Source organism: Protomyctophum bolini (assembly GCF_963924005.1).
Source record: "Protomyctophum bolini genome assembly, chromosome: 12".
Classification (NCBI taxonomy): Eukaryota; Metazoa; Chordata; class Actinopteri; order Myctophiformes; family Myctophidae; genus Protomyctophum; species Protomyctophum bolini.
In genome coordinates this window covers 31,636,065-31,649,920 of record NC_137873.1, presented here as the reverse complement: position 1 = coordinate 31,649,920, position 13,856 = coordinate 31,636,065, and the positions used below count along the sequence as shown (strand labels likewise).

At 46.4% G+C, this 13,856-nt stretch overlaps 1 protein-coding gene across 5 annotated transcripts in view; it reads right to left on the bottom strand.

Annotated features, from left to right (window-relative positions):
• The window catches only part of camsap2b (calmodulin regulated spectrin-associated protein family, member 2b), a 72,444-nt gene that overhangs the window by 11,921 nt on the left and 46,667 nt on the right, over positions 1 to 13,856 (bottom strand). For 3 of the 5 annotated variants that reach the window (XM_080779186.1, XM_080779184.1, XM_080779188.1), the window contains 9 exons: positions 13,312 to 13,378; positions 12,373 to 12,648; positions 6,474 to 6,685; positions 5,578 to 5,928; positions 4,115 to 4,353; positions 3,159 to 3,305; positions 2,255 to 2,489; positions 1,721 to 1,910; positions 660 to 980 (listed from right to left, as the gene is read on the bottom strand). In XM_080779186.1, coding sequence (XP_080635312.1) covers positions 660 to 980; positions 1,721 to 1,910; positions 2,255 to 2,489; positions 3,159 to 3,305; positions 4,115 to 4,353; positions 5,578 to 5,928; positions 6,474 to 6,685; positions 12,373 to 12,648; positions 13,312 to 13,378 — 2,038 coding nt within the window. The remainder of the gene's footprint in view (positions 1 to 659; positions 981 to 1,720; positions 1,911 to 2,254; positions 2,490 to 3,158; positions 3,306 to 4,114; positions 4,354 to 5,577; positions 5,929 to 6,473; positions 6,686 to 12,372; positions 12,649 to 13,311; positions 13,379 to 13,856) is intronic. The other 2 variants (XM_080779185.1, XM_080779187.1) reach the window with 2 other exon arrangements.

Sequence of the window (13,856 nt, the reverse complement as noted above, 5' to 3'; positions counted from 1 at the left end):
ACCGTAGTTGATGATTCATTGTCATACAATGATTGTGATGAATTCAACATTACTGTCATTTCCATCCAGGTGTTTTTGAGGGGCGCTATCCCCTCCAACGTCTGGCTTTCATACATGACGCACGTCATAAGGCAGCCAAGTCTATGGACTTTTAGTGTTCAACTTATTCATGATCCCCCAAGAATCAGCAAGCCCCCAAAAATCAACATGCCCCGTGTGATGTCATGTGGCAGACATGTCTATGGACTTTTTATGTTTGCTTTAAGCATGCCCCCCTGTGACGTACAAAAGCAAACAATGGCACCCCTCACTTCACATAAGTGTGATTTTTATACAGATGAATGGCATTGGTTATGCTAAATAATATGTGATTTTTATACAGATGAATGGCATTGGTTATGCTAAATAATATGTGATTTTAATACAGATGAATGGCATTGGTTATGCTAAATAATATGTGATTTTAATACAGATGAATGGCATTGGTTATGCTAAATAATATGTGATTTTAATACAGATGAATGGCATTGGTTATGCTAAATAATATGTGATTTTAATACAGATGAATGGCATTGGTTATGCTAAATAATTGTCATTAGGGAAAAAAAAATGCAATCAGGCGATTCTGTAGTTGTTTTCTGAGTTGTGACAGGCCTTACCCGGAGTACTCGTCATGGCCCAGGTAGGCGAAGGAGCAGGTCTGGTTCTGGCTGGGGGAGAAGCGCCTCAGCCTGGGCAGGCTGTCCACCGAGGTGGGGGTGTTGAGCATCCGGCTGAAGGGGGTGACCTTCAGGTCGTTGGGCCGTGGGGTCCGCGGCGTCCTGGCGTGGAAGGAGGCCGGCCGCCGCTTGATGCCGCCGGGGGAGCGGTGGGGAGCGCGGGGCGAGCCGGAGGACGAGAGGATGGGAGACAGCGAGCCCACGGAGCCTCGACCCGAGCCCCGGCCCGCTACGCTGCTGCTGCGCAGCTCTCTGAGCTGCCTGTAGGGGGAGACAAAGAACCACAGGTGTTTCCATAAGCAAGTTAGTTCATGAATTACAATGTAGGCATTTCACAGATGCGCTTTATCCAGAGCGACTTACAGTACGCAATGTAAACACATATACATCAAATGTAGAGACATTGCAGTAATTCTCAGTAATCTAGGATCAGAGTTAAACCAAGAACCTATAGCATCAGCCGAAACAATATAATATAGAATAAACAACACATTTAATTTATAGAGACTGTAGGGAGAAGAGTCTGGGACGTGTGGATAATTTAACTGTGTGGTGAGGTGAGGGAGCGGGGGGGAGGTATGACCCAGGACGGTATAGTATACCTGTGTGGTGAGGGTTCAGGGGGAGGTATGACCCAGGACGGTATAGTATACCTGTGTGGTGAGGGTTCAGGGGGAGGTATGACCCAGGACGGTATAGTATACCTGTGTGGTGAGGGTTCAGGGGGAGGTATGACCCAGGACGGTATAGTATACCTGTGTGGTGAGGGAGCAGGGGGAGGTATGACCCAGGACGGTATAGTATACCTGTGTGGTGAGGGTTCAGGGGGAGGTATGACCCAGGACGGTAGTATACCTGTGTGGTGAGGGTTCAGGGGGAGGTATGACCCAGGACGGTAGCTACCTGTGTGGTGAGGGTTCAGGGGGAGGTATGACCCAGGACGGTAGTATATCTGTGTGGTGAGGGTTCAGGGGGAGGTATGACCCAGGACGGTAGTATACCTGTGTGGTGAGGGTTCAGGGGGAGGTATGACCCAGGACTGCTGCTGCTGATCCACTCTCATGGACATGATCTTCTCCTGCTGCTGGGCCAGTCTCTGCATCTCCGTCTGCAGGAAGCCCAGCGACGTGTTCAGCCTCTCTATGGAGCGCGTGTACTCTGTGAGGTCCACCTCGCCGCACGGAGTCACACCTGGACACGACCCGCATCACGTTGATTAGTGTCTGACAGTGATTCCGAAACTTTTCAGGGCCGAGACCCAAAAGAGAGATTAGACTTTTGCCCGGGAGTCCGGGACCCAAAATAGCAAAGTTGCAGGCTTGTAGATCGGCTATTTTGTTTTAAAATGTATACACTTATTTTACATTTGTTTGCGTTTCCTTTGCGTTCCTAATTCCTATGTACTGTATTAGTACCTGTAGTACCACTGCGTACAAGCGCCTCCATTTTAGAAACGCCACGCTGGAGGATAGGAAAATACAAACGTATCTATTCAGTTGCGTTCTCTATTGTATATTCCTGTATAGGTAACCCACCTCCACCGTCCTCACAGGGGGATTTGGGCGCTGCACCGTCTGGCTTGCACCTCTCTGCCCGCGCCAGGCTGCCCCCCTCGCTGCTGCCCTCTATGGCGGGGGAGGGGGAGGAGGGCTCCTGTGCTGCCCCCTGCTGGCTGGGGCTGATGGGCGGAGTCACACCTTTCCTCCTCACCACGTTGAGGAAGGCCGTTCTGCCCATCTTCTGCCGGTGGCGAGTGAAGGCTGCTTCCACCTGGCAGGCAAAGGGGGGGGGGGGGGGGGGGGGGGGTAAAGAGATGAGTGAAGGCTGCTTCCACCTGGCAGGCAAAGAGATGAGGGGGGTAAAGAGATGAGTGAAGGCTGCTTCCACCTGGCAGGCAAAGAGATGAGGGGGGTAAAGAGATGAGTGAAGGCTGCTTCCACCTGGCAGGCAAAGAGATGGGGGGGGTAAAGAGATGAGTGAAGGCTGCTTCCACCTGGCAGGCAAAGAGATGCGGTTTGGGTAGGCAAAGAGATGGCATTCATATCCTCAGCTGTAATACTACTAAACTATATTCCGTCCATCTAGGGCTGCAACTAGCGATTATTGTCTTTGTGATGATTCTGTAAAAGTAAGTAAAAATTCTCATAGATTGTTTTAGAACCAAGTAACCAACTAATCGATTAGTCTGATTAAGCTCCAGTTTGTGCTTAGTTGTGCATCGGTCTCGTGCACAAATACCACAAATAGCGCAACTACAAGAGCTCACAACGTGTCGCACTCGCGTCATGACGCAAGTGGACCTGTTATTTTAACTTTTTGAAAATCTAACATTTCTATTATCAAATAATTGGACAAACTGTTGCAGCCCTGTATCCATCCATCCATCCATCCCTCCCTCCCTCCCTCCCTCCCTCCCTCCCTCCATCCATCCATCCTTGCCTTCTTCTTCTGGGCTTCGATGGCCCGTCGCTTCTCCTCCAGCTTCATCTTCAGGTGGACCATCTCAGAGGCCAGCAGGTGGGAGGGGTCTCTGGGGGAGGGCGTGGCCGGAGAAGGAGACGTGATTGGCAGTGGAGGACCAGAGACCTGGAGAGAGGGCAGGTTGGGTGTCAGGATCTTAAAATGGAATGTTGTGGCTTCAATGTGTACTGTATGTCAGACTTCAGCCTGTGACATTAGTCATCTACAGCACTGGTTCTCAAAATAATTATAATTTGAACTAAAGAAAGAAAGAAGTTGAGGAATGACATGACGAGGCTTGACTCAGTCTCTCTAGGTCATCCTCAGACCCTCCAATAGCCGAACATTTTTTTTTTGATCAGCTATTTTCAAAATGTTTGCCTCTTTCTCATTATTATTTGACAATAGTATAGTTTGTTGATTACCTTTGATGCAATAAGGGTTCTTATACATTGTCACTGGGGACCGACCCACTGGGGGTATGATTTTGGGGACCCCTACCGATAGGGACAATTTTGAGCGGTGTCTAACCATCTCCAATGAACAGCTATGTATGTCTCCATGTATGTCTGTTTGAGTATGGACAGCTGCAATACCGCTGGGGGTGACCTAAAGTGGCACTGTTGAGCAGCATTGCCGTGTATATGTATTTATTTTATTTTAGCCAGCACACACACACACACACACACACACACACACACAAACACACATACACACACACACACACACACACACACACACACACACAATCACACCACACCACACCACACCACACCACACCACACCACACCACACCACACCACGCACACGGACACGGACACGTACACGCATACGCACATGCAGACACACATGTGGTGTAATTCTTTTTTTGTGCACCTTTTGAAACAAATGAATAGCGACAACAGGACACGACACATGATGAGTGGGCTACCAACCTCGGGCGACATGGCTCTGTTGTGGTGGTGGTGTGTGTACGGCATGTTGAGTTCGGAGCTCTCCGGCGTGGTTCCTCCGCTGCTGCTCCGCCCCTCCAGCTTCCGGAACTTCTGCTCGGCGAAGCTGGTCATGCGCACCAGGGCGCTCGCCCTCCCCCCGGAGCCTCCGCAGGACGAGGCAGGGCTGGCCGACTGTGACCGGGGCAGCATGGGCACGGAGCCTAGGGGGGCACCTAGGGCTGTCACCGGAGGGACATTTTAGTTTGGACGAATGACGATGACTTTCATACGAAAAGTTGCGATTCATCCATTATAAACTCTTGAGCAGTCCAAGCTGCGCTACTGAATCTGTCGGCAGGGGCATTGAGAGAACGTGTGTACATTGGGGATTATTGGATTATTTTAGCTTGTAGATCTGCTGCTACTTCAAGATATACATTTGAGTCAGCTGAGCGCGCATTTATGAGCACAAAATGTGAGCACAAACTGTGCGCCAGTTCAGGTCGGCAAGTCATATACCGTGACGTGCTTGGAGTATGCGGGTGTGCCGTTTACGCCTGTGCTGTGCCTGTGCTCTGACGTCACTCACTTTACCTCTGCGTTTTCAACCCAGCTTTTTCAGCTTCCGTTTCTGAATTCCGCCATTACCCGTACTAAAGTCTATTTCTCTTCAGAAGCGTTAATATTGTAACCTCGACACAGCATAACATCAGAAATTATCCCAGAATGTACGCGTTCTGTTCAATCACCGTGGATGCAGCGTAGATTCTAAGAAAAGAGGGTTTTAAAACGGCATTGAAACATGAAGTGGACGGCTGTGCGTCCTTCTTTCGATTGGCTATGGCTGATCACATGACACGCGCGTCGATGCAGTGCAAGGTATGTTGGGTTTTATTAAAGTGTCCTACATCATAAGATGCCCAGCCCGCACGGGCTTACAAGACACTCACAAAATTATACATAATACACAAAATACATACAGTTACTTATGGATACATCGTTCTCCAACGTAACTGTAACAAAAACTTCATTCGCTTTAGTTTTTGAGTGGTGCTTAACCGCTCCAATGACTGACCGCGTATGTATGTCTGTGACTGACCGCGTATGTATGTCTGTGACTGACCGCGTATGTATGTCTGTATGTCTGTCTGCACGAACAGCTGCAATACTGCTGGCAGCCACTGCAGCCAGTGGAGTTTAAACTTTGGATTATAAAATAGCATTTCAAAATGTATTCAGTTACAGATGATCCACAAACAACTTGTTATAAATACACTAAAACACGTGGCGCTAGATGTGAGTGTAGTTTGATACTTTTGTGTGATGCTGCAGTTAGTAAGTAGGGCATTGATTTACGAAAAATGTAAAGTTAAAAAATGGAAATAAGAGGTTCCTGCCCGACGACAACAACAACGATTATGCAAATATGTTGTGAAAGGCCTACTACAGTAACTAACTCTCACCCTCATCTCCCCTCTCTCTGCCGGGCGTGTAGGCGTCTCCTCCCGCCCCGGGCGGCCGCTCCTCCTCCTCCTCCACCCTAGTGTCCGGTATGGGACAGGACCGCGTGCTCATGGGCTCACAGTCGGGGTCTATGTCGGAGTAGTCTCTCAGAGAGGACGAGTCCTCGTCCAGGCTCTGGATGTCCTCGGTGCGGACGTGGATGCCCGTGTCCACCTCCTCCGTGGAGGCCGAGTTGGGCTCGTGGTCGTCCGGCCGTAGCGCCTTAGCCGCCGAACCCAGGTGGGGGTCCTCCTCTCCTCCTCCGCCGCCGGCGCTGCCCCGTCGGGCCCCCGCGGTGACGCCGTCGTCTGCTGTCGCAAGGTTATTATAGTTAACGGAAACGAAATGACGCTGGGGAACATTTTCAAACTAAATAAAAACTAGAATAAAATGAAATAAACTATAACTTAAACTTTATTGTGTGTATAACTTCCAAAACGAACCAAAACTAACTTTATCGTCAAAGTTCCTTTTGTTTTAGTTTATTTATAACAAGTTGTTTGTGGATCATCTGTAACTGAATACATTTTGAAATGCCATTTTATAACCCAAAGTTTAAACACCACTGGCTGCAGTGGCTGCCAGCAGTATTGCAGCTGTTGGTACAGACAGACAGACAGACAGACAGACAGACAGACAGACATTCATTCAGACATACATACATACGCGGTCAGTCATTAGAGCGGTTAAGCACTAAAAAAAACCAACTAAACTAAAACTATTAGCATTTTCATCAAATAAAAACTAGCAAATCCGCTCTATCAATTAAACAAAATTAAAACGAACTAAGTTATAAATATATTTTAAAAAAAAACCTAAAACTAAACTAAAATGAAAATTGTAAAACTATCCCAACCTTCCGTGGGGGGCTCTGCTCCGTGCAGGTAGAAGCAGCTGTCTTCGCCCCCCATCAGGCCCAGGCTGGCGTGAGGCTGCTCGTCCTCCGTGGTGTCATCATGGTGGATGATCTTCAGGGCCTCCTCGATGCTCGGGGGCGTTGACGACGGGCTGACCGTGTGGTGACCGCTGTGGTGGTTGTTGCTGTCTGGGAGGACTCCGTTGGGGTACCTGGGGGGAGGTGTGTGGAGTGGACAAATGGCCTGTTGTGAACTCTTAGTTCTTTTTTTAAAAGAAAGCTAAAAACCTTTGTGTTTACTGCTGCCTTTTATTGATTGTTTTTCCTCCCCCTGTCCTTATTACTCTGTACTAGAATTTCGCCCGCCTTCGGCGGGCTCATCCCAGTGTCGTTGCAGCGCAATATGGGAAGAAGGAAATTGCAGGAGTTGACAGACTCCACTTCATGTTTCAGCTGTGTTTTTAAACTCAGTAGTGTGCCCTGCACACAGCGCACACTCGCAATTGCAGCTGGAGGGCGACGCGACACACACACACGCCCACACACACACACACACACACACACACACACACACACACACACACACACAGAGCGATGTGTGGATAAATCAGAGATTTGGGAAATGTGTTCTGAATGGGCCTGAATATATGTGTGTAGTGTCCTTTTGTGCACTTAAACCTCTCCAGCTGATCCAAAATGCCGCAGCTCGCTTGGTCTTCAACCAGCCAAAATTCTCACATGTCTCCCCCCTGCTCCGTTCCCTCCACTGGCTCCCGGTCGCTGCCCGCACAGAATACAAAACTCTGATGCTGGCATTCAAAGCAACCAAAGGTATGGCTCCCCCATATCTTGCAAGTATGATCGAACCCTACAAACCCTCCCGCTCACTCAGATCAGCCAACGCAGGGAAGCTGGAAGTACCCTCACTAAAAACGCCGGGACAACACTCCACACGTCCCAAACTCTTCTCCCTTCTGGCTCCAAAACTGTGGAATGCACTTCCCATTGCAGTCAGAACTGCAGCATCACTCCCAATCTTCCGCCGTAGTCTGAAAACCCACCTTTTCAGACTCCATCATGGCCCATAGCACTTACCCCACCCCCTTAGATAGCAATTCTGTAGACTTAGATAGCATTTGATACAGTCTTATAGCATGTTATGTAGACAGCATAAGTGCATTGTATGTGCTATTGTCATAGCACGTCATAGTACATATGTATAGCATAGTAGTATAGATGTATAGCTTATATGTATAGTTTCATTATAGATATTCCACTGTTACTTTCTTAGCTTACGCATGTTTCATGATAAATGTTTTTATGTGATGTATACCCATGCTTTTTTGTTCTTGCTTAATGTAAGTCGCTCTGGATTAAGAGCGTCTGCTAAATGCCTAAATTGGGCTTACAGGACACACCATATCATTGCATTGAATATTGCATTGTGTACAATAAACAGATATGTTTTGTTGATATTCCCTTTTTTGTTTTTACACAAACAAAACATTCTGCCTTATTTCCCACGCCCTGCATAAAAAGTCTGCCAAAGCGCGCACCCCCAATTGCAGCTGGAGGGCGACGCGACACACACACACACACACACACACACACACACACACACACACACAGAGAGCGATGTGTGGATAAATGACTGAGATTTGGGAAATGCGCACGCAAGCACAGAATGCACGGCGTGACAGGATTATATAGGTCACCCGTTTTGGTGTGACACACACGGCTTCCACATTTAGCTTCATACTGGTTGAAAGTGTCCTTCCAAAAATATTTTTTTTGCTCGAAATTCTTATTCACAATGACATTGAGTTGTGGTGTTGTTTTTAGGGTAATTGTTGCATAAGCGCTATTTCGCACTGGAGTCCCGTGAGGCGGGCCATCTCACTCCCCTCCCCTGTGTCTGAAGCAGCTAGCATGGAAGCTATATGGAACCTTTCCCTCCGAGTGCACACAACCATGCCGTTGTCCACGCGTCCATCCGATAGCTTTTAATGTAAATGTCCCATCCACTGAGCAAAAGCGATATAAGCGCCTTATTCATTAATTCGATTCATTTGGGTGTGGGGCTGTGCAGTGCTGTGGGCTTTAAATTGTGACGGAGGCGAGCTGCTGCTGCTGTTCGACTTCGAGTCGCTGTCTATGGAGCAGTATAGAGTAGGCGTGGCGCAGCATTAGAAGGGCGCAGCAAATACGACATTGAGGGGTAGAAACCATCCCGGTCGCGTGGTTGATCTAACGCGTGTGTCACTGTGAAGGACTGGCCCCATTAAGTGAACGTAGTTGGCGTAGTAGACGCCAACATGACGATTCTGACGTAGGCTGTAGAGGTTGAGCAAGAATAGCCTGTTTGAGAAAAGTAATATTTAAACAGTAAATAAGACATTTTTGGCGAATGCAATGTAGTCTATATGTTTTCTGGGAGTGTGGCGAATTTATTTAGCATATAGAGATGTCTGGTAAAAGTGTGGTTTGGTCGGAGAAAGCTGTTGGATAAACGGCCATGTGCTTATGTACCCCTGTCTATTAGGGTAGCAGGATGGGCCTGAATAGATAGATAGATAGATTTCTTTATTTTTGTGTCATGCACCAAAGGCGCCCAGCCCACATGGGCTTACAGGACACACCATATCATTGCATTCAATATTGCATTGTGTACAATAAACAGATATGTTTTGTTGATATTCCCTGTTTTTTTTACACAAACAAAAGATTCTGCCTTATTTCCCAGGCCCTGCATAAAAAGTCTAAACTCAGTAGTGTGCCCTGCACATGTAGTAACGGATGGGTTATAAATTATTATAATACTGTACTGCACTCCTTAGTATTGCACTGTACTGTAATGTTGTCCTCTGTACTGTACTTTACTGTACGTCTTTACTGTACTGTACTGTACTGTTGTTAGTGTTGTTATTGTTGTTTTTCTTATAATGATTATTATTATTATTGTTATTATTATTACATGCATCTCACTCCCCTCCCCTGTGTCTGAAGCAGCTAGCATGGAAGCTATATGGAACCTTTCCCTCCGAGTGCACACAACCATGCCGTTGTCCACGCGTCCATCCGATAGCTTTTAATGTAAATGTCCCATCCACTGAGCAAAAGCGATATAAGCGCCTTATTCATTAATTCGATTCATTTGGGTGTGGGGCTGTGCAGTGCTGTGGGCTTTAAATTGTGACGGAGGCGAGCTGCTGCTGCTGTTCGACTTCGAGTCGCTGTCTATGGAGCAGTATAGAGTAGGCGTGGCGCAGCATTAGAAGGGCGCAGCAAATACGACATTGAGGGGTAGAAACCATCCCGGTCGCGTGGTTGATCTAACGCGTGTGTCACTGTGAAGGACTGGCCCCATTAAGTGAACGTAGTTGGCGTAGTAGACGCCAACATGACGATTCTGACGTAGGCTGTAGAGGTTGAGCAAGAATAGCCTGTTTGAGAAAAGTAATATTTAAACAGTAAATAAGACATTTTTGGCGAATGCAATGTAGTCTATATGTTTTCTGGGAGTGTGGCGAATTTATTTAGCATATAGAGATGTCTGGTAAAAGTGTGGTTTGGTCGGAGAAAGCTGTTGGATAAACGGCCATGTGCTTATGTACCCCTGTCTATTAGGGTAGCAGGATGGGCCTGAATAGATAGATAGATAGATTTCTTTATTTTTGTGTCATGCACCAAAGGCGCCCAGCCCACATGGGCTTACAGGACACACCATATCATTGCATTCAATATTGCATTGTGTACAATAAACAGATATGTTTTGTTGATATTCCCTGTTTTTTTTACACAAACAAAAGATTCTGCCTTATTTCCCAGGCCCTGCATAAAAAGTCTAAACTCAGTAGTGTGCCCTGCACATGTAGTAACGGATGGGTTATAAATTATTATAATACTGTACTGCACTCCTTAGTATTGCACTGTACTGTAATGTTGTCCTCTGTACTGTACTTTACTGTACGTCTTTACTGTACTGTACTGTACTGTTGTTAGTGTTGTTATTGTTGTTTTTCTTATAATGATTATTATTATTATTGTTATTATTATTACATGCATTATTGTTCTGATGTGAGCTTGTTTGTAAATGAGTGAGTTTACAAAGAAGTTTATTGTTATTATTATTATTATTATGATTATTATTATTAGTATTGTTATTGTGATTATTACATGGATTATTGTTGTGATGTGAGCTTGTGGCTGACTGACTATCTAGAAAATGAAAACATGGCACTTCATTTAAAATAGGTTACAGACCCCTGTTATATGCGCTTGTTTTGGGATTATTTTTATAGACCTATTTACTTGTTTCTATGAGACATGGCAACAGCAGCGAAAGGCATCCACGTCTTTCTCTTGTGAAATGCTGAGATTAGAAACGACCATAATTATTTCATTTCTCAACCTTAAAAAATAAATAAAGACATCTCCATAATCCTTGGGAAGTGTGTGTAGCAAAAGTAGTCGGCATTGTCATGGTTGAAAGTATTCATGCAACACTGACGCTGTAAGCTGTGTGATGCTAACGCGCTAACACCGTTAGCATGGTCTGTGTTGGTGAAAGGGAAAAGGATAGATATGAAACTACTGGCCAAAATAAATGTCATACAAAACACAACACCTAAAATCGGAATGTGATGGTGACCTATTGAGCACAAACAGACAATCATGATTTGCTTGCTGGACCTATAATTAATTTATGTGCATTACATTTCCACCTCGCACATGTAAATCAAGCCACAGTGCAGTCAGAGAGTAGTTCACAGGTCACACACAGGAGCAGTGAAAGGGGGAGGGGACTTGGGATGGCAGTGTAGAGTAGGCACGACATTGAGGGGTAGAAACCATCCCGGTCGCGTGGTTGATGTAACGCGTGTGTCACTGTGAAGGACTGGCCCCATTAAGTGAACGTAGTTGGCGTAGTAGACGCCAACATGACGATTCTGACGTAGGCTGTTGAGGTTGAGCAAGAATAGCGTGTTTCTGAAAAGTAATATTTAAACAGTAAAGAAGACATTTTTGGCGAATGCAATGTAGTCTATGTCTTTTGTGGGAGTGTGCAGGTTTTATTTTGCATAGAGAGATGTGTGGTGGAAGTGTGGCTTGGTCGGAGATAGAGCACGAATGAACGGCCAGGTGCTCATGTACCCCTGTCTATTAGGGTAGCAGGATATGTGCACCATCTGCTTCTGCGGAGGCCATTCCCCTCTGGTCAACAATTCCGGTCTGCTCACCTTTTCCTGTTTTTGTAATGTTGTCATTTCTGTTTATTGGCCGCTGAACAATGAATGGCCGTGTTTGGCTAATTATACCGTCAGCTTGTTCCTCCCGTCATTCCTAGACTGCAGGGTTGAGACTGCAGGGTTGTAACACTCAACTAAAGCAGGGCCGCTGCTGACCATTTGGTTGCCCTACGCATCATATGTTTGTGCTACAGGTAGTGATACAGTGTAAAACAGACAGATATAAGACAGATACAGTATGTGCATGGGGAAATGAGCAAAAACACTGCTTTATCGTCCTTTAACATGTTTCCTAAAACAGTGGTTCTCAAAGTGGGATATAGGGATCCCTAGGGGTCCCCAGCTAAATGTGTTAATATTTGTAATATTTGTGTTAATATCACAATAATTTTATCCACTTCGTCCATATTTTTATAGGTTGGCATTTCAAAAATAGAAGATATACAAGCTCACAGCGCGACACTTTGTCTACAATTTTTTTTTTAATCTAATCAAATCTTGAATGTACTGGAAAACTTTCTTTGGGGGTCCTTGACATGACACAAGAAGTTTGAGAACCACTGTCCTAAAACGGAAGGGCTCATATCCGTAAAACGGCTTCATTCAGAAACGATACTATCGTCAAAATGCCACTCCCACCGCCGCCGCACCTGCGCTGGCTCTTGACGGAGAAGGTGTTGTTCCGCCCCACAGGCCTATGGGAGGTGTAGTCCTCGTCGTCGTCCTCCTCGGGTATGTGCCTGCCACCACTCTGTCCGTTGACGGGCATCATGGAGACGTGGCGCCTCACGGCCCCTCGGGGGGCCGCGTGGTGGACCCTGAAGCCCCCCAGGCCCTCGGTGCTGGCGGAGCGGGTCATGCCGTGTGGGGGCATGCCGGGGTCTCCGTCCAGGGGGATCTCGAAGGAGATTCCCCGAGTCGAGGAGCTGCGTGACAGGGACAAGGAGGGAGAGACATAGATCAAAAACTGAGAAAAAAGGTGGAGGGGTTAATAACTTTTACCGCTTCACCCGGCCGATGGCTCTGATTAAGCCCTTGAAACCTATAGCGTCCCTATTCTGGGGCAAACGTTCTCAGAAAATAGTAGAATTCTGAATTGACCACGTTGTATTGCTGCTATGGCTAAGATATGTGGAATAGAGGAGAACTCTGGAGGGGAATCAAGGAGTCCTGATGAACCCCAGTTAACCCATTAAAACCGGGAAAGCTTGTACATCTGCTATTTTTGAAAATGTTTGAGAAATCCTGAAAGTGTGAGAACTACTGATTTTGATTTTGAATCTAAATTGAAGTTGAAGAATCATTTGTGGAATTGGCCTACAGGTCTTAACGGGCCAATTGAGGATTTGAAGGTTTTGTAAGTGTCTTGCTCCTTGACACTTCGACATGCAGGCTGGGCAAGCTGAACCGACAATCTTTGATTCCATGACAGCCAGCTCTACCCACTCAGCTACAGCCGCTCCGATATCGGAAAAAAGAGTAAAAAATAATGTTGGAATACCCGGGAAATACACTGTCATGCATATTATTTAAAGATATACATATCATAAACTATAATATGACTTTATTCATGGCCTGGAGGTACTAACCGTTTCTCTTTGGGCCAGGTTCCTATGCCGTCCACATAGGACATGGAGGTGGACCTCTTGATGATGCCTGCACGGGGACGAGAGACACAGAATGATGCATCCTGTGAGTCTTTCTTATTTATACTTTCAAATCAGGTGAATGTGATGATGAAGTACTAACTCTTACACTTGCTACTCTGCTACTTGCAGAGGGTGGATAGGGGGGCGGGCGATGGTAATACACACACGCACGCACACACACACACACACACACACACACACACACGCACACGCACACGCGCACACGCGCACACACACACACACACACACACACACACACACACACACACACACACACACACACACACACACACACACAGAGACACACATAGTAACACACACACACACACACACACACACACACACACACACACACACACACACAGTAACACTCGAAACAGCGGAAGTTGAGTGCCTTAGTCAAGGACACTTGATGTATAATTGCTTACGAACAGAAGAGAACCCTTTCATTTCAGTTCATAGCTTTCTGAGGCGACCCAGAAATT